The following is a 20,245-nucleotide window of genomic DNA, read 5'->3' as shown; positions in this document are numbered from 1 at the left end:
TTGAATAACTGGAACAATTTCCCTGAGAACGTTTCCTCTGTATTTCTGGATAGACACCATATCTCTTTAACACAGCGTCCTAAAACAAGATAAGATGTTCCTTTATTGATCCCCCTTGGGACAAATTCGCAGGTAACACAGCAGTACTGTTTGTTAATTCTAAAGTTGGGAGAACGTGTGTGGCTTTAGAAATATTAGGAGTTGAGATAATAAACAGTTTTCACAATGATGGCAACATATGAGGCACAGGAAGGACAGAGAGAGAGAACAGGCGTTTGTATTTTTGCGTCCACCACAATTTCCCCCAACAGCAGATGAATCATATCAAAGAACCAGGAAGCTTTTTTCTGTTTTAAGCGCGCTCTGACTTTCTTTCTGGATTGTTTGAACAATAAGAGACGGACTGGGCCGACCACTTTGTCTTTCTTGTCTCAGAAATCGTCAGAAAAAGGGCTATTTGCATTTGTTTCTGGAAAACAACATGCAAAACCACAAGCTCAGATACCTGCCTTCGGCCAACCACTGCAGCTTTGTACTCAGAAGAGGCCTGATGACAGGGCGCAACAGGAAATGCAGTGAGGTGAGGCTGCCAAGACGGAAGAGCAGCAACAGGCTTCATAGAGTTTAACCAGTGTACCTGCCTCTGTGCTTATTTACTGTATCAAGCATGGTTTATACGTATGTGTAGATTTATTCACCACATGTCTTTCTTTTGCCTTTACGTGATCGGTGTCACATGAGGAGCCGGCAGCATGAGCATCCATCATAAAACAAGTCGTGTCTCGGACCTCTTTCCATCTCGTAATCAATAATCTTGAAGTTTTGGAGGAATATCGTCTATCTTTCTGCTCACCAAACTACAGGTTCTGTCTAGCAGCTGCTCCGGTGCTGTTCTGGTTCTCCTCCATGACTCCCTCAGCGTCTGCTCTCATTGGCTGAGGCACCTTGCATTGCTCCGCGACCCGTCCTCAAGAAGCATTGTGCATCTACAAGCTCTCAAACTGGAACCTTTATAATACGTCTGTCTGTGTCGACCTTCTTTGTGTGGATGCTTTAAGAAAAACTGAACAATGCACCTAATCTCTCGTTAAGTTGATTAAAAGAATCGTCTTTATTTATGCAATACAAGTTGAGATGTTGTTCTACATACAACAAAAAGCTGAACTTTTTCTCTGGACAGTCACTGGATTTCACCCAAACTGAAGTCTTGTCATTGCTGCCGTCGCCTCTTTTTATTTTCCTCCTCGTCTTCATTTGCATCGTCGAGACATCCAACAGTTCACTGCCAGCCTAAAAACAGTGGTTTAGATTTAGGACGTGAGAGGTTTATCAGAACGCATCTCAGATTTATGTGTTTTAAATTGTTTAAGTTTTAAAACTACGGTCAAATTTAGAGTGCTGGATATATACTGAAACATAGCCAAGACATCGATATCCTATGGTGTGTTCTGATCAGTGAAATGAGTCAAGACAAGCACAAATGATGATCACTGTGAGGTTTTATGTGATGTCATGGAGCCTTGTACTGGAACAAAACTACAAATACATATACTGCATCTTTTCAGTGTTACTAAACTCACCTTCAGTCTCTTGAGAAAACAAGGACGCCGATTACAATCATGCAGAGACCCAACAGTATCCCGAGGATGATGACAACAATCGGCTCTTGTCCTGATTGAGCTGCAAAACAAATATATAAAAATACATTTATTCATTCATACATTTTATTATATAGGTTATATATACGACTCTGGTTTCTGCTGCTTTGTAAGATGTACAAAAAAGTGGGAATAAACCGATTATTTTTGTTCCCTAAACCTGATACAACAGCGACAGAAAACATTGAGTGAACATCGTGTAGAAATAAAAAGTGACCAGTTTGATAGTTTGCTCCAAACAGGATTTGAACCCAAGATTCTTGAGGGAGAGTTTTATATACCATTCCACCATGACAGGTTGTTGCTGTTTCATAAGTTGAAATGATGCTTCTCGGAACAACAACAACTCAGCGGTATAAGATTCACGCTACATTTAGCTGAAGCATTCAGCTGAAAGCGTCACTGTACAGCCTGACAGAGCTGCTAGCACGGCTGTGGACTCGCAGTTTATCTGTTTCATTTTATATAAAAGACAATCCAGTGCATTTAACCTGCATGTACTCCACCTCTCCATCAAACACATTTTAAGGGGAATTACAACCACCACATGAGTGGACTCAAAACAGCACAACTTGGGCAATTCAAAACAGGAAATTAAAATTTTAAACGTACTTATCTCCACTTTGGTTCCTTCACCAAACAGGATCTCTCCACATGTGACCACAGCACAGTAGTAGGTCCCATTAACAGCGCTGCTCTGAATAGTTTTGGACAGACTGTAGACGCAGCTCCTGTCCTCTCGGTTACAGCTGCTGTTTCTGTGAGGGTAAATGATGCTTGGATGAGATCTTTCTGATCCCGCTCTGAACCAGTACACACTGTGTTCACCTGGACACTGGACTCTGTTCTCTTTCTTCTTGGAGAGAAGTGAACACTGGAGATTAATCAAGGCACCCGGCTCGACCGACGCTGTCACCGGACTTTGTTCCACAGAGATAGATTTCTGATGGTTTTTAGGATCTGCGTGATTCACAAAAAGCCAGGAATTAATTAATGGACTGTTTAGATGTTGAACAAAGACAATAGAATGAGTATACCTACCATTCACAACCAGAACTGTTCCCTGTGTGAATCTCATTACGTAGGCTGCTCCTGACTGACAGAAGTATGTTGCTTCATCGTCTTTGCTCACATTTGTGATGTGAAGAAAATACAGAGAATCATCTTTGGTGATTGTGAATCTTGAGTTCACAAATTGTCCTTCAAGTGAGACTTTGTATGAACTTCCTGCTGCAACAGTTTGGAGCATATATCCAAACTTCATCTTATACCAGTAAAACAGTGAAGATTCACTCCCAGGAACTGGATATGTAAGAGTCAGATTATCACCGAGTTCAGCCACAGTCAGAGGGATCTGAGGAGGAACGTCTACGCTGTGAGCTACAGAGAAAAGAAAAGACAATATCAGAGTTAAAAAGACGAAACTAACAAAAATACCTTTCATTTACCTGACACAAACTATCATCTTACAGTAGTCAGGTAGGTGCAGACTTACACAGAGTACAGAGCAGAATCAAAGCAGCCAGTCGTCCGATCATTGTGGTTCAGCCGCCTTCTCTTGCACAACTGATGCTCCTCGCGCTAACTCAAGGCGTAGCCACAAGACAAACATGTTGTACAAAGCAGAAGTCATTCTGATTCGCTGAAATACTTTCACATAGACTTCAATTCACCAACCCAATGGTCACATCTGCCCCTAATGAAATTCAGATGAAGCAAATCTCACCACAGATTATTTCTGCACAAGTGAAAGGTGCAACTTTTTTTGTATTGCAGAGATGTGCAGAGGAATCAACGTGACTGAGGCCCTGTCCACACCAGACCAGGTTATTTTGCAACCGAGGTTTTGTTAAATAAATTTCCGCGTCCAAATGAGTGGTGTAATAAAAATAAGTGAGAATAACTTCGTACACACACAACCGTAAGATCCGTCACCAAGTGATGCAATATACGTGTAATACATATGCCACAGCAATAGGTGGCGATGTAAGGTAAAACGGTTGCTAGCAAGATGAGCAGTCTCCTTAGTTGCTCATCCAGGTGCCGCCGTTGTTGCATTAGGTTGAGCAGATGGACATGACAGCCGAACACAGCTGAGAGCAAGCCAATAAACAACTTTGTCACGTCCATTTTAGCCTATCAAGCAAATGTTTGCTCTAGCTAGATAACAACTTCTAACCACTGTCGTTACTCTCTGTGTTTAAATTGTTGCGCGTGCAAAATTATACAACAAGTAGTTCCGACGAAGCAATCTGATTGGTCAACAAGAGATTTAGACCGTGCTCAAATCAGCATGACAGCACGCCTGACTCATTACTCCAAATATTACTCCGCCAAGTCTGTGGCAACATTGTATTCATCTCCATGGCAACATTGTAAGTCTTAGAGCTGGAGCAAAAAAAAAAAAAGTATGGCTTGAAATTCAAACTTTCTGCCGTAAAATATGCAGAGGAAAAGTCGAGGGAAGCAGCCACTAGACGTTTCTCTGTCGACCCCAAGAGAGTGAGAGATTGGCGATAAAATAAAACAGAGCTGTCCGAGGAGGACAGCAACAGGGCCAGGCTGCCTACTGGAGGGAGGAACAAGGCTAGCGAGGAGCCTGAGATAAACATGCGGGAATGAGTTATCAGCAAGCGGGCACGCCACGAGAGAGTGTCCCGCAAAATGATCAGGGCGATGGCGAAACAAATGTCCGCCACCGTGAGTGACAGCAGAGATGAGGAATTATCTGTGAGCGCTGGTCGGCTGAATCGTTTCCTCCGCAGCAACAACTTCCCCTGCAGAAGACAACTATTGCCCAGCAGGATGCCGGAGAATTCACCGAGAAGCTGGAGAAGTTTGTGACATTTTCATCCCGGATTTTTGAGAGGAAGGAATTAAATACCTGTCCCAAATTGCCGCCTGGTCCCAAATAAACGCCTGGTCCGTTAAGTGATTGAAACAAATAAACGCCCCGGCTATTATTTATTTTCCCTTCAGTGTGGGAGACACTATTGTGACCGCGGTGAAAACGTTTTATAAAAAATATAAAAGAAAAAAAAATCAACATCTTTGTTATAACTTGGGCGATAAAAAGAAGCATTTTCTGTTTATCTGTGCAGTATTGATTTAGTTCGGGAAATTCCGAGATTGCAACATTAACGTCAGCTCAGAGTTCATCATCTGGGACTAGAAAATCCTTTCTGTTGCTAGGTCATTACTAACCCCTAATTTCCACTGGATACGTGTCCGGTGCGTTGCAGCTCCGATCCGGTTTTGCTCCGCCGTCCACCGTCCGGCAATCCTCACCGGTTGCGGTTTGAGTCCGCTGCGGCGCAGTAGGGTAGACAGCTGGCTCACGGGGCAGAGGAGTTCCTGCGATAATCACATGATCACTCACGACCGCAGTTATAGGTCTGTGTTATTAAAATCAATGACACGAAGTGTTCCCGACCGAGGGATTAGCAGAAAAGCTTGTGTTTGTCTCTTTTTTTGAGATTTATGTACTGGTGTCAACACCTAGTGTTTTATTTTGAAAGGTAACCGGATGCTGTTTGTTATTTTAGCGCTTGACTTCCTGTCTGCTCGGTGCTAAATTCAGCTGAATTGCTGCGTTGCACTCCGGCATCCGCCAGATATAGGAGTCCTGCGTATCTGTGCCGGAGGGCGCTGGATTGCCGGAGCTGGGACGGAGTGGATACACAGCGCAGCGGACCTGGTGGAGATTGACACATTGACTAAAGTGAAACGTATTTGCTCCGCTGGCGTGGCGGAGACGCAACGCAGCGGAGATGTATCCAGTGGAAATTGGGGGTAAGGGTTGGATTATTTGCTGGAGTGGTAAACTACGTTCCATTACACATATGAGTCTACTGATGTGACTGATTTCGTTTAGTTATTAGTCAGACCCCATGTGTTTCCATGGAAATGCACACTCGCAAAAACCTTTAAAATTTGAGAGCAAAATGTCCATCAACATGGATATATTTTGATTATACATTTTATTTTTGTTGGTATTAGTTGTATAATCGCAATATTACCCTCGAGGGTGCTTTAACGCCATTTGAGAGACAAATGACGTTAAAGCACACCCTCGAGGGTAATATTGCTTAATTTACAAAGGCGCTCAGCTCTGACGTAAGCAATGGAAATAATCGTGGTTGTCATATCCACACGCAAAACACTGAAACACAAATTGGCCGAGAACCTCACCCTGGACTCCGGTTTAAATGACCACGGTTTCAGTGTTCCAAAAGCACGATTGCATGTAGACAGAACAGTAAAACCGGGAACATAACTTCACGACTGCAAAATTACCGGGGCTGGTGTGGACAGGCTCTGAGACTCGAGTCACTCATAAGTCTAGCGATGTGTTTGTGTTTGACCTGAAAATGAAGAAAGCATGTCTCAAGTCAAGTGAAGTTACAAGTCTCTAACTTCATGTCCAAGTCGAGTCTTAAATAATTTATTTTATGTCAAATCGAGTTGTGAATCATCACTATTGTGCACATCAGATTCATTAATAGCTTCTTCGAGCCACAGTAACCATTACCCATCATGCCCTTCTCTGTGTCGGCCAAAGACGTTTGTGTTTATTTTCATAGAAACAACTAATCTCTCGTGAAGTCAGTCAAATGAACACTTTTTATTAATGCGATACATGTTGAGGTGCTTCTTGACAGTTTATTTCACACAAACAGAAGTCTGATCTTTTCTGCCGCTGTCTCATTTTTTCTCTCACGTTTCTGTTGTCGAATCATCCGGTAGTTCCCCGCCACTGTGCCACCGTCCTGAGAACAATGGTTTACATTTAGTTTAGAAGCAAACACGGACTTAAAGGGCGCACTTGAACTAAGAACGTTCAGAAACTCTTCAGACAAACCAGCTCAGACACATAAACAACATTCACATCCAACTACAGGGAGAGTGTGGTGAGTGTTGACAAGTCAAAGCGAGCAGAAATGCAGGGTTTTCTGTGAATGATCAAAAAACACAGTTACATTTAATGTGCTGCATGTTTTCAGTGTTACTAAACTCACCTTCAGTCTCTTGAGCAAATAAGGATGCCGATCACAATCACGCAGAGCCCCAACAATGTCCCGAGGATGATTACAATAAACGGTTCTTGTCCTGAAATTAAAAAAGAAAACATCAGCAGACGTTAAACTCTCTTCTCCTGCTTCACTTTTAGCCTCTTACATGACATTTAGGGAGCTTGACACTAAATATATCTGGCTGCATTCTGCAGAATCCGTTGTTTAGTTTATTAAATTTTAAGCAAGTGATTTTTCTGAGGAATTATTTTAATGAGCATATTTTAATTTAAAGCATTTCAAATGGTCTGTGTCAGAAATCTCAAATATAAATTAAACAAAACATGAAAATGTATTTTAATACGACTGTAAACACGTACTTTTCTCAACTGTAGTGTCTTCGGCCAGCTGGACCGTCTCTGATTTCTGCTGCTTTTTAGGATCTGGAATCAACCGATAGATTGTTTAGACACTGATGCAGACAAAGCAAAGAAAACAATGAAAGTAAGATACTTTACCATTCACAGCCAGAATTATGCCACTTTTAAATTTCATTGAGTACGCTGCTCCTGACTGACAGAAGTACGCTCCTTCATCGTCTTCGTTCACATTTTTTATGTTCAGATGAAACAGAGAACCCGCTTTTGTGATGCTGAATCTCGAGTTGTTAAATTGTCCCTGGAGTGTTATTTCTTTATGAACAGCTCCTTCCGCGATGGTTTCGACCATATATCCAAACTTCATCTTGTACCAGAAAAACAACCCGACTTTGTCCCCGGACGCTTGACATGTCAGAGTCAAATCCTCACTGAGTTTTGCCTCGGTCTGAGGGATCTGAAGAGGAACGTCTGCGGTTTGAATCAGAGCTGAAGAAAAAAAAAAAGAACAAAGTTACAAAAAACGATTGAAGGAGGTAAAACAGAAAACACTCTTTTGCACAACTTCCTGCGCAGTTGTTCTAAACAAACTATATTTAGAAGACAAGTGGCACACTTACACACAGAAGTGAGAACAATCAAAGCAGCCAGTCCTCCGATCATTGTGGTGCAGCCACCCTCTATTGCACAAGCAACGAGCTCTACCCAACTGAGGGACGTAGTCACAAGACGATGAAGGTTTGCAGAGTAGAAGACGCTCTGATAGGCTGAAACACTTTCACACAGCCTAAGATTGACCAAACGCATCATCGCGTGCCCTTAAATGAAATTCAGATTCAGCTTTTTCAGGTTTGGTCTGTAAACGGCCTTTTGTGAGCTCAGTCTCAGTAATGTTGTCAAAGTGTTTCAGACCAAACTCCACATATTCAATACAGCTGCAGGGAGAAAGAGGAGACGTGTTTGCACTCAGTGTGTCACTGAGCCTCTTCGTGTGTTCTCTGAACTGCATGATTCACTGTCAGTGCACCGAGCACAATGTCACAACACTAACACCACAGACCTCAGTGGCCTCCGTGGATCGGACTTGTCCCTGCACTTCTCACAAATGTTTACTTGTAAAGTGATCATTGGAGGCCTTGTTGATGCCTTGAGCTCTTTAAAAGCAGAGAGTGAGGGTTTCTGGCTCAACTTTACTGACTTCCAGAGTGCATGAAGAAGGGGAAAAGTATTTAGAGGTCACAAGCTCCACCAACACTTTAGTAGAATTAGTAGAAGTGCATCAACTTTATAATTAGACAAATGTTTTTCAGCTTTTTTAGGTTTGGTCTGTAAACGGCCTTTTGTGAGCTTGCTGTCTCAGTGATGTTGTCAAAGTGTTTCAGACCAAACTCCACATATTTAATACAGCTGCAGGGAGAAAGAGGAGACGTGTTTGCACTCAGTGTGTCATGGTGCTACTTTGGCAGTCAGGTTGTTTTCTGTTGATCTCTGTCTTGTGGGTCTAGATTAAAAACCCCACCGGAACACATTACCTAGAGTTGGGAAGATGGTTGACAGACTACTAATCCCTCAGCATCGCGACATCATGATTCAAAAGGTCGGCATCAGACTCTGGTTCTTAGTCGACGGTCCAGCTGACATCAAACAGTGGTTCCCAGCCTCTGAGCCATCCTCAGGAGGACTTCAGTGTCAGCCGCCGGCCTCTGGGACTCCTGGACTCCTTTTCTCTGTGGCTCTGAGTTCAAATGCCAGCAATGAATGTGACCTTGGGCTGTAGAATTGTTTGGAATCAATTGTCTATCCGGGAATAAGGTTAATGGGATTACTAATCACTTTTTGCAACTCTTAGTTTATGTTAATGTGTTGAATATCAACAGCTCACTTCTTTTTCCTATGTGCAGTTTGTCACACTTATCAGTTTAGACTCTCTGACCACAACCAGCATCACTGATTCAAGATGTTATTTTCAGGCTTCTTGGTGGCCGAGTGTTGAAGGTGCATGCCGTTTAGCTACTGTGCCCCATGTTCCGGCCTCTCTCACCCCTCATTTCCTGTCTACCTGAAGTGTCAACTATTCTACAAATGGGAAAAAAAGATGAAAATGCATCTGCTAAATTGTCTGCTGGCAGTCTGAAACAATGTCTCCATAACACAGTGTGTTCATTAATCAAATGGGTTTTACTGCGTCGGTCTTTAGTGCAGTGAGAGCTTCACACTGTACATCTGTTACTGAGTGACTTCAGCGTTTGGTATTTTATGTCAGATTTTTTCATGGTGTAAAATCACACTGTAACCTGCGTTGGAATAGGGGCTTGCAAAATGTTAGAGTTTAAAGATTGAGTATTTTTTATTATGCTTAAAAAAGTCTACTTAATTTCCAAGCGAAAGACAGAGAGATGGCAGACAGACTGCAGAGCTTTTACATGTCTGACTGCGGTGTTTGTCGAATGCAACATCCCTCAGCTGCAGATATGAAACAGGGAGATTTGAATGTTTATTTTCTTAGTACTTTCAAATATTTACTGTGGAAGGAAACTATTTATCTGGGTACATCTATGTTGTCTGCCTGGTCTCATAACACTTTGTAAAGGCAATGTGCTTTGAAAAACAACAAGCAAAACCACATGCAGCAGACAAAAGCTGTGGCGGGCCACTTCTCTGCCTTTGACCAACCTCTGAGGGGGTTTACTCAGAAGAGACCCGACCATCAACAGGATACGTAGTTAGGTTAGAGGTACGAGAGGGGAAGCAGTGCAAGAGGCAGCTCGTTTTCAAAGTGCTCTTTGGCCACGCTCTGTGAGCTGCAAGGGTGGAGACAAAGCTGTGTTCTGTACAATTTATACAGCTTCAATACTAGACATCTGTCCAACAATAAAGTAAATAGATTGGGTTTAAAATATAGTATAACCTACCTTTGAAGAAAGACATCACCTTCTGTATGGTATTCACATATCTGAAGAACCATCATCTGTATAATTTGGCGCATATATGTTTTTGGTGCCAAGACAAGTGACTGTCAAAGGGCAGAAGTGACTGTTTTTAAGTATTTCATGTGTTGTGTGCTGTGTTTTTAATTGCATGAGTTTGTTTGTTGTATTGCATGCTTTTATTGTTGCAACTTGGTTTGTGTCTGCACGGTACCAGTGCTGTGGTTTGATGGGTGGGACCAACCACCTGGGCTAAAGGTTAAATATGAGGTGACTGACAGAACGAGAGATGAGAAAAGAAGGCAGAGCTGTGGACAGAGGACGTGTGGAACAAGGGGCAGTGGTGTGCGAGGCGGCATCGAGAGAGAGACCGACGAGCCGCCACCTTTTCTCTGCTCCACTCACACTGGACTGCAGGTTCCAAGTGACACTGGGATTTTAATATATTTAGGACTCTGAATGCATTCAAACAATTGTAAAATATATTTGAAACTTTATTTACCTTAAGGTTTGGCTCTTTGGTCGCCTCAGCATTGCTCTCCCCCTTACATTAACCCCGCCTGCTTTGCCTTCACTTTGCGCTTCTTCGGACTAACAGACAATGACAGGAAGTTAAAATCACACCTCTGATTCAGCAGCCCGCCCACAACCACGCTCAACTTTCCACCCACCATTGTACTGGCCCTGTTTGTTGCAGTTTAGTTACGTGACACGTTTGAAATGAGTTATTAATAGTCTTATTGATTATATTGATAATACACTAAATATACACTATTTTGATAACTGCAGATGCTGCTCTGTGCAGCAGCTGGTGTGGTTTCAGTGCTTTGGCTTCATGGCTCTGCAGACTGAGGCACCACTGCACACCTCAGCTGCTCCAGGAGGCCGCTCTCATTGGCTGCTGTGGTCCAGCGCTTGGAAAGTACGAATGTTATCATCCAGATTGCAATTTGGAAATATAAATGATGTTATCAGGGCAGCTGCAGTGAGTCTGTGGGCACTTCAGGAGGCTTAAGACTGAATCTGCAAACCCCTCATATCACCAAATAATCTGAACTGAGCAGCAGGTTTTGAACAGGCACTGCGACACGGTCTCAAAATCTGACATGAGAATTTTATTTTTTATCAGATCACAGTTTTTGTAACATATTGCATTAATGGTTTTGCTACATGCACTGTGCATCACACTGCAAAGGAAACCAGAGGAGATGACTCTTGAGTCAACCAAGTTAACCACACTCGCTGATGGTGTGTGTGGACTGTTTCCATCCACCCTGCAGGCGCAGTGTGCGTCTCTGAGAACATACTGACCAAAGATCAGTCGCCTCTTCGTGTGTTCTTTGAACTGCATGATTCACTGTCAGTGCACCGAGCACAATGTCACAACACTAACACCACAGACCTCAGTGGCCTCCGTGGATCGGACTTGTCCCTGCACTTCTCACAAATGTTTACTTGTAAAGTGATCATTGGAGGCCTTGTTGATGCCTTGAGCTCTTTAAAAGCAGAGAGTGAGGGTTTCTGGCTCAACTTTACTGACTTTCAGTGTGCATGAAGAAGGGGAAAAGTATTTAAAAGTCACAAGCTCCACCAACACTTTAGTAGAATTAGTAGAAGTGCATCAACTTTATTATTAGACAGATGTTTTTCAGCTTGTAGTCTTCATCGGGGCTCCTCGTCATGTGTGTCAGGTCATTCCTGAGCAGTGTTTGTAGTGTGTCAGTGCACATTGTCTCGCAGTAAGTTATATTTTACACATTGTTTTGTTAAAACCTGCACAGAGATGTGACCACTGAATGTGTTGCGCATCTCTGCCTCTCAGCAGGTGCACTGAAATAACTCAGTGACCATAAAGTACTGTACTACTGACCAGGTCATGCATATTATTATGAAACAGTTTATGTAACACCTGCTTTGCAAGAAAGAAAAAGACTTCATGAGCCCCCCGCTTCTTTAAACTAAAATGGTGACAATGACAGGAAGTTAAAATCACACCTTATTTGTGGCAGCCGACCACGACTACACTGAACGTTCCACCAAGCATTTGTTTGTCAGCGGCGACTTAAAATGCATGTGAACCATTTCTCAGTTTTAACTTACCTTGTGTTCATATCCTGCACATTAAGTCTGTAGTATTTCGCATGAAGAAACTTCTTTGCAAGTGTCTGATTGTTTCATGAATTGTGGGATGTTGCTTTACCGGAGTGCATTTAAGTGTTTCCTTTTAGATGCTGCATATTCAAAGACTAGTTTTGTTTTTAAAAGCTGTTGCCATGGTCTCTGAGTGATCGACACAGAAGGTCTGAAGTTAAAGGGTGGTGTAACAGCCCTCCCTCACTCTTCCTGCTGTTTGCCTACAGATGACTGTAGCGTGGGCTGGTCCACACTGCTGATAGGGTGTGTTTGAAATCGTCCACTCCTGTGTTATTTAAGATGGCTCCTCTTTGATTCAAGGTTGCAAGCTATTTATTTAATTCACACAGTTGATCAATTGAGAATCATTTTTCCGATCGGTACCTGAACACTTGTTGGATTTTTAAATCGTCATAAGAAATTCTTGTACAAATACAAAACAAATACATGACATGAACGAGGTAGAAGAGAAAAATGTGTTTTGACCAATAGATGGCGGTATTGTGAACAAAGCAGGTCATTTATAGAACTAACATTGTAACAACCTCAGTACAATGACACTTAATAGGAAAGTTCACAAAATTCCAAGTATTAAGGATTGCATTAAATTTTGCTCTATATATGTCAGTATCTCAATCAAAGGGAGCCCCGACATTAATACCGATCCATAAATGAAGCTAAGATTTAAAGCTGCTGGCTGGCCCGACCCTCCAATACAAAGGTCAGAGGTTGAGGACCAAGAACTGAAACTAAACAATCACTATCTTTCTCGAGAATCTCTTTTTGCATCTTTTAACTATTGTAAATTTAGAAGGAAGCCGGAGACAATGATGCCACTTTTGGTTCATGAATATTATGACAACCTTCATGCACCAAAGATAACAGCAGAATTGCAACTGCGACCTTTTACTGTATTTAAATCACACACTGCTGAGACCCACCTAGCTCTTGAGGTATCTGGATGGCAACACATTCTGATCTTTGAGTTTATTTAACGATGACTAATTGTTTCTCCTTATGTGAGTGAAGGAATGTAGGCAAAGTGGGGCTCACAGCTCGAAGGGACCTGGAGTTGTTTTTTATCTGGGGGTGTGTTAAAAGTTAGCAGGCCATAAAGTACTAAACTGAGTTTGACCTGCACACCAAATGGTGGGAGATGCCTAAATGTTTATGTTCCCATAGATCCAGGGAACCCATTTAGGTCATTTTGGGGACAAGACCTAAAGTTGACCGCAGCCAAGTTAGATAAGTTATGGGAGATCAGCAGGGAGACAGGTCAACTCCTCTTTTAGTCTATTGGATAATTTACCAAAGTTACCAATTAGAAGGCATGGGTGTGTGCTGGAAAAGGGACTCTAAAAACCCTTGCATAGGAAGAGAAGGTGGTGGCATTTGGTAGATCTCCTACGATCGAAGGCTTATTCGGAGTTCTGATAGGGCAGAGGGCGAAGCATTTTGGCCTTGCTTTTGCCATAGATATGAGAATACCAGAAAAGCGTACGCTTCTGGATCGGACGCAGGCATGAGATCTGTTTCAATAAAGATTGCTCTACCATTCCACCCAGCCTTGCCTCCGCAGAATTCTTTTCTCAACATACTTTGATGAAGAGAGCCCAGACACCACACTCTGCAAGAGTTGGGCAGAGCCAGAGCTTCTGGAGGAATTAGCACCTGGAGTCACACTGTACTCAGAAGGAGAGCTCAGAGGTTAACTTTTAGTGAAAGTAAATTCATCTTCACTCCTGTTTATCAGCCTGACTGCAGCAGCAATCTGAGTTGACCTCCACTGACGAGTGTTTGCGTACCAGTGACGAGTAACTGGAGCTGGAGGGGAAATTCACTTTACTTCATGAACGTAACATTACAGAGAGGAGAGGCGCCAAAGAAGAGACAGAACTGCAGTCATTCAGCGAGAGATTGACCTGAAATCAAACACACAGATGAGGTAATGTTTTGAAATTTAAGTGACATTAGATTACAGTGAGTCTCATTCACCGACTGTCTTCCTGCCATTTGTCTAACTGCCAAATGAACTGCACTGTCAGCTTGAGTAAACGTATGGAATTCTCTGGGTTTTTGTATGGTTGGAAACATTTGGGATTATGTAAGCACACAACTCAACAAATTCAGTAAAAAATATGTAGATGTTTTCAGACCCTTTTAATGCAGAAATCTAATCATATTCTGTGCCAGTGCTTGAAGTTGTGTGTCGTCATGTACACGGAAGAAGTTCGCATGTCATCATTTTGTAACCATAATATTCTTAAAATGTGTCTTTAGTTACCAACTTTTTTCCACCGCTTCATCATGATGTAGTTCCCGAGGACAGATACTGACATTAAACACACTTAAACTGCGGTAATGTTGCATTTAGTGAGGAATGAGTTCACTTCAAGATCAAATTTCAGCAGGACAGGAATATGAGAAATTAATTTCTTCACAGGAGAAACGCTGTAAACAAAATGTGTGTTGTGTTTACTGTAAAAAGCCCATTGTAATAACCCACAGTGAGAACCAGACGCGAGAGGGCAAAAGTGTACTGCTGATGTTGTGTCATGTACGTGAGTTGGAAAGTTTTGGTTGATATATTTCCGCTGTGGTAATACAGTGAAGCATCGACACAATGAAAAGCCAATCAGATTGTCCTGAAATTGTCTCCTCCCATTTTAATTTGGCTACATTAAGGTGACTCATCTTACAGTACAGCCCAAATCAACTCTGGTCTCCGTTGGTAAACCAGAAGATGCTGATCATAGTTCACATACTGCTCGTGCTCGAAATTGGAGGTAAGTATTAATGTCACATTTACTCAAGATCTGTTTTTGAAATAGATAGATAATCATCTTCCTGAAGTCATGTAGAGGAGGCACATGTGTCTCTGTTGTTAATCACCGCTGTGTTTTATTTTATTTTCAGGATGCACAGATGATCCCATCTTTGAGACGAAGACTGTTGGTGTTGGACAGAATGTGACTCTAACATGTGACCGCCAGAAATCTTGGCGTCAAACATACTTATATTGGATCAGACTTGTTCCTGGAACCTTTCCTGAAGATTTAGCAGGAACACTGGCCTACGATCTGGAGGATTATGTTGAGACTCATCACATAACTGCAAAACTAGAGCCTGGAAAATTAATTTTGCATATTCTGGAAACACAGTTGAGCGATACTGCAATCTATTACTGTATAACAGTGTCAAAGTTCAAGATGACATTCTTGAAAGGAACATTTCTGAGAATTAAAGGTAAATACAGCAAAATAAATTCCACTGTTTTCAGAGCTGGTTTGTGCTGCACTGCATTTATAACTTAATATTACTACCTATAACTTAACTTACTTATTTATTCATTTTTATTTCCCAGGACCAGAACCTGATGTCACCGCCATCACTCAAGACCCTCTGTCTGATCCGGTCCGTCCAGGAGACTCAGTGACTCTGCAGTGTTCAGTCCTCTCTGACTCTCAGAACAAACCGTGTCCAGGAGGACACAGTGTGTTCTGGTTCAGAGCCGGATCAGAAGAATCTAATCCCAGCTTTATTTACTCTCATGGAAACAGTAGTGCTAAATGTGAGACGAGTCTCGAGGCTCGATCTCCACAGAAATGTGTCTACAGCTTCTCTAAGAACTTCAGCTCCTCTGATGCCGGGACTTACAACTGCGCTGTGGCCACATGTGGAGAGATTCTGTTTGGAAATGGAACAAAACTGGACGTTGAAGGTATCTGTATCATTTTATCAACATCATCTCATCTGATAGTGTAAATTATCGATAACTGTTTCTTAACCTTCTTGTTTCAGTGATCGGCACGTGTGACTCGGACAATATAACTGTCCTTCTGTTGTGTGCTGCTGTGGCTGTAAGTCTAATCGTGATAGGCGTCCTCGTGTATGCCTTCAGGAAAAAGTCTTGTGATTGTTGTAATGGTAAGAGACACTATGCATTTATTGATTTATTGAAGTGAAACTCTTGCCAAAAAGCAACCAAGGCTTTATTTGCGATTGAATATGAGTCAAACCTTTGTGTGAAAGCATAATTACTACGAAAGAGGCACTTTTAAGATTTACCGTAGTTGTATTTTTGGACAAGCTAATTTCAATGGGTTGCAGGGGCACTTTTACGATAGCATCAAAATTGCTATTTTTAAAACACTAAGTAGGCTCGACATAACATGAATATGAGCATTGAGAACATTGTTTGTGTACGCAGAGTTTACTAAAAAGAAGGTTTTTGGACAACTTGAGTTAGCAGTAGCACCTCTGGCGCGCCGTCGTCATGGCCGACAAAATGTGTCGATCTCAGAGTGCGACCTAACAGGTGGGAGGTCCACCATTACTCTCCTGCCTGCTAGGTTGAACTAGGGGGATTGACACTTTTTGCTCGAACAGTGAGTAGTTCAAAAACCTTCTTTTTAGTAAACTCTGTGTACACAAACAGGAGACCCTGGTGACACTACGAGCAAAGTTTCATGTTATGTCGAGCCTTCTTAGTGAAAAATAGTGATTTTGATGCTATCGTAAAAGTGCCCCTGCACCCCATTGAAAATCAGCTTGCCCAAAAACGAAACTACGGTGAATCTTAAGTGAATCTTAAGTGCCTCTTTCATCGTAATTATGCTTTTACACAAAGGTTTGACTCATATTCAATAGCAAATAAAGCCTTGGTTGCTTTGGCGAGAGTTTCACTTTAAACTGTTTTCCTACAGTATTATACTTCTTTAAAACATCTGCTGTTTCTGTTTTTTTTTGATAATACAGCTGTTGTCACACCGCAAACTAACACTGCAACGGCCATTGGTGATCAGCAAAGTCAGCAGGTAAAGAATGTGAAGCAGAGTGAGACGACTGATCACTGTGTGTGGAAATCTGTTCGCTCATCTGTAATTTCTCCTTATTTTTCAGAGAAATGAGGACGCTTTGGTTTATTCTACAGCAACTTTTACCCAGAGGAAACCCGGAAAATCAGGAAGAAGACGTGCAAGAGAGGAGACGATCTACAGTGATGTCAGGACTTTTGTAATGGATTAACAATCTCAGCACTGGATTGATTGATTATTGATGCTCATGGGTAATTCCATATCACCCCACCTACTGCCACCCAGTTCTTGACATGGTCTTTCTTGAAGATATTCATGTGGAATCTTCTATTAAACTCATGGGACCTTGCAAATTCTTAAAGCTCTACTACATATTCTTTTGACGTTATGATTTTTTTAAAGTTTGGACCTCTCGCATTTGTACTCTCAGCCTCACTTGTCGTTCTTGTTTCACTGGATTGGGTTTGAATTTGTTCTGGACATCCAAGAGACTGTAAGGAAACTTGCCAACATGTATTCAATTAAATTGTTGCTGTTGGATTGTTACAGTAATCATATTAATACTAGAAGTATATTTAGCAGAACAAATAATCTGTCTTTTTCAGAAATTAATATTTTTCACTAGTTTTTACTTTCTTGCAACCAAGCTTTGGTTCTGTGTTGTGTTGATGTGGTTCTATCACATTTAGAAGTTATTGGTCCAGCTTGAAAAATGATTTCCACAGATTTTGTTAGATTTTGTGCTTGCTTTTTTCATCAAGTCATTAAAATAATATAATACATTGGATAAACGAAAATGTATTGTGTGCATTATATTTAAAAATTTGTGTTTAAATGTTATTCAATGTGCAAACACTGAAATAATTTGAGTTCTGTTACTCCAGTAAATACAATCAAATATGGTGCAAAAATACATTAAAGTAATACATTTTTTGGTGAAAGCCTTTAATAATTAAACCTACATTTCATGAGTGAAGATTGATACTGCAGAGCTGTGACATGAGCTGCCCTCTGTCTCTTTCATCTGTGGTTTCAAAGCTGTTAACTTCCTTTGAAGATTCTCATCTATGCATCTGTGCAAAACAATTATACTGAATGGATTTATTATGTGTGTAAAGAGTGAAAGAGCATCAACAAGACAAAACTGTTCCTAGTTTGAAGTCACGTTGCAGTCAGCTGATATCAATCTATACTCAAGCTTGAACCGTTACCACTAGATTTGAGTGGATGCATGTAAAAGCTCATCATGTTCTGAACCTCCATAGAAAAGAAAAATATGATATACACCATCAAAATATTAATAAAAAACAGTTATAAGCAAAACATGTATACATATGTTGTTCTTATGTTCATGAAAATCAATCAACATGTACATTGTCATGTTGTTGTAGTAATAACAATGCAATGTTAACTTGGTGCATGCAGAATCTACAGAGAATCTAGTGTACAGATACATGTGCATGTATTTTATTAATGGACATGAAAAATCAAAAAGTTAAAGATTGAGTGAAGGATGAAGTGGCCAGATGTTTTTGATGACTTAACCAAAAATTTAAAAAAAAACCTGGAAGGAGGCTCAAATAATTTAGAACAAACCCCCTTACACAAATGTTTTGTTTAGCTGGACATCACTGCCTGTCAGGTCTGGACTAAAAAGGAGGACTCAGATGCAGAATTGAGAACAGTTCAGGCAGGCTTTTATTCTGAAGTTCTCTTATCTCTTAAGCGAGAGTGACAAATCAATCAAGCTATGACAAATCTCAAATATCCAGAAAAGGACAAAGACGAGGAAAATAACACACAAAACACAAAACAAAAAAGAATAAACAGAAAATCACTCCAAAAGGAGGCAAAGAAATGAGGCGGACACTACTCTATTCTATGAGAAAAGACTATGAAAATTTAACAGAAAATGCTCCAAAAGGAGGAAAATGCTTGGGCTATAAACTTAAACTACGCTACAACTAGGCTGAAAAAACTATGAACAAAAAACCACTCAAACGGAGGGAAGTAAAAGGCTACAAAATTAAACTAAGCTTCAAACTGAGCTGAAAAAAGTTACAACAAAAAATCACTCTTCTTAAATGGAAACAAGAAATCAAAGAATACAGACGTGGGTGCTCTGGGCATGAATCAAGGCGAGGACTGTGGTCGAACGCTGAAGGTACATGAATGAACGAAATACTCTGGCACAGGACAAAGGGACCATAAGACACATGAGGGTGATGGGAAACAGGTGGAAACAATCAGGGATCAGGGAAGACATCAGACCGCTGACACATGAGGAAGAGCAAGTTACCTGAAACGAGAGGAGAGTTACTTTTCAAAATAAAACAGGAAATTCACGAGACAAAAAGCCCAGGACAGGCCACCCCTCACCGCGGTGACATGTCAGTGTCTTTACTGATACATTGGACCCTCTGGAGACCCCGAACAGCATAAGAAGGTAAATACAATGATCGGAAGAGTTCAATGTTTAGTGAAGAGTTTAATGTATTTCTTTTAGGGCTGTCAAACGATTAATTTTTTTAATCGCATTTTGTCCATAATTAACTTGCGACTAATCGCAAATTAATCGCAATTTTTTTGGCACTTTTTTTTCTGTTCTTAATGTAGCTTAACGTATATTTTTCATGTTCTTAATACTTTTAACAACATAAGAAAGGGCACATATGCTTGCTTTATGAAAATGTTAATTCAACACTTTGAGTCATGCAGGAAAATAAAAGGCTCAAAAAATATCCCCTCACCCTAAATGGGATCAAAACATGGTGATGTCTGCTTTTGGTGAGGGGGGGGGGGGGGCGGTGGGCTCTCGGTATTTGCCATGTGTTTGGCTTGCAAATGATATTTAAGACTCAATGTACTTCAATGGTAACTAATTTCATGTGGACAGCAAGTACAGATAACTTTTGTCCTATCGACCGAACCATCTGGCAGTGTTTTGAAAGTGAATTTGCCGTTCATAAGTCCTTTCTCCATTTCCTTTCACTTTCGCTTTTCAGTCCACCGTGTTTTTCCCCAACGCCAACCCTGCTTCTTCTTCTTCTGATTCCCTTTCTTATTCTTCTGCCACCCTCTGGATCAAGACTACAGGTGCCATCGACGGCCATAAATCAAACAATGTGCGTTTCTTTTTTTTTTAAGACCGAGCATTAATCACCCATTAAAAAAATTTACGGCGTTAAGAGGATGTTGCACAAACGAGTTATTAACGTGTTAAAGCCCCTGTACAGACTTTTCATTTAGTGTTGATTTTGGCGGCCCCGCTGGACGAAAGAGGTAGTGTTTTGCCGGAATGAAGACTGCATTTCCCATGAG

The 20,245-nt window shown here is 41.3% G+C and overlaps 3 protein-coding genes across 3 annotated transcripts; 1 reads left to right on the top strand and 2 right to left on the bottom strand.

Moving 5' to 3' along the window:
- Positions 1–1,082: 1,082 nt before the first annotated feature.
- LOC115568733 (uncharacterized) lies at positions 1,083–3,908 on the bottom strand. Its single transcript, XM_030396294.1, has 5 exons — positions 3,154–3,908; positions 2,700–3,038; positions 2,271–2,618; positions 1,581–1,680; positions 1,083–1,290 (listed from the first exon to the last, which is right to left on the bottom strand). Exons 1-4 carry the CDS (start codon positions 3,194–3,196, stop codon positions 1,583–1,585), a joined length of 828 nt encoding a protein of 275 aa, XP_030252154.1. The 5' UTR covers positions 3,197–3,908; the 3' UTR covers positions 1,083–1,290; positions 1,581–1,582.
- A 2,354-nt stretch (positions 3,909–6,262) lies between these two features.
- Positions 6,263–7,923, bottom strand: LOC115568736 (uncharacterized). Its single transcript, XM_030396298.1, has 5 exons — positions 7,668–7,923; positions 7,189–7,536; positions 7,051–7,113; positions 6,677–6,767; positions 6,263–6,427 (listed from the first exon to the last, which is right to left on the bottom strand). Exons 1-4 carry the CDS (start codon positions 7,855–7,857, stop codon positions 6,679–6,681), a joined length of 690 nt encoding a protein of 229 aa, XP_030252158.1. The 5' UTR covers positions 7,858–7,923; the 3' UTR covers positions 6,263–6,427; positions 6,677–6,678.
- Positions 7,924–14,848: 6,925 nt separating this feature from the next.
- Positions 14,849–17,727, top strand: LOC115568721 (uncharacterized). The gene is made up of 6 exons (XM_030396280.1): positions 14,849–14,893; positions 15,024–15,353; positions 15,472–15,828; positions 15,909–16,034; positions 16,866–16,924; positions 17,010–17,727. The coding sequence occupies exons 1-6, from the start codon at positions 14,851–14,853 to the stop codon at positions 17,133–17,135; spliced, it is 1,041 nt and encodes a 346-aa protein (XP_030252140.1). The 5' UTR covers positions 14,849–14,850; the 3' UTR covers positions 17,136–17,727.
- Positions 17,728–20,245: the final 2,518 nt, after the last annotated feature.

Source organism: Sparus aurata, chromosome 18 (genome assembly GCF_900880675.1).
Source record: "Sparus aurata chromosome 18, fSpaAur1.1, whole genome shotgun sequence".
Lineage (NCBI taxonomy): Eukaryota > Metazoa > Chordata > Actinopteri > Spariformes > Sparidae > Sparus > Sparus aurata.
This window is presented reverse-complemented; position numbering and strand designations above follow the sequence as displayed.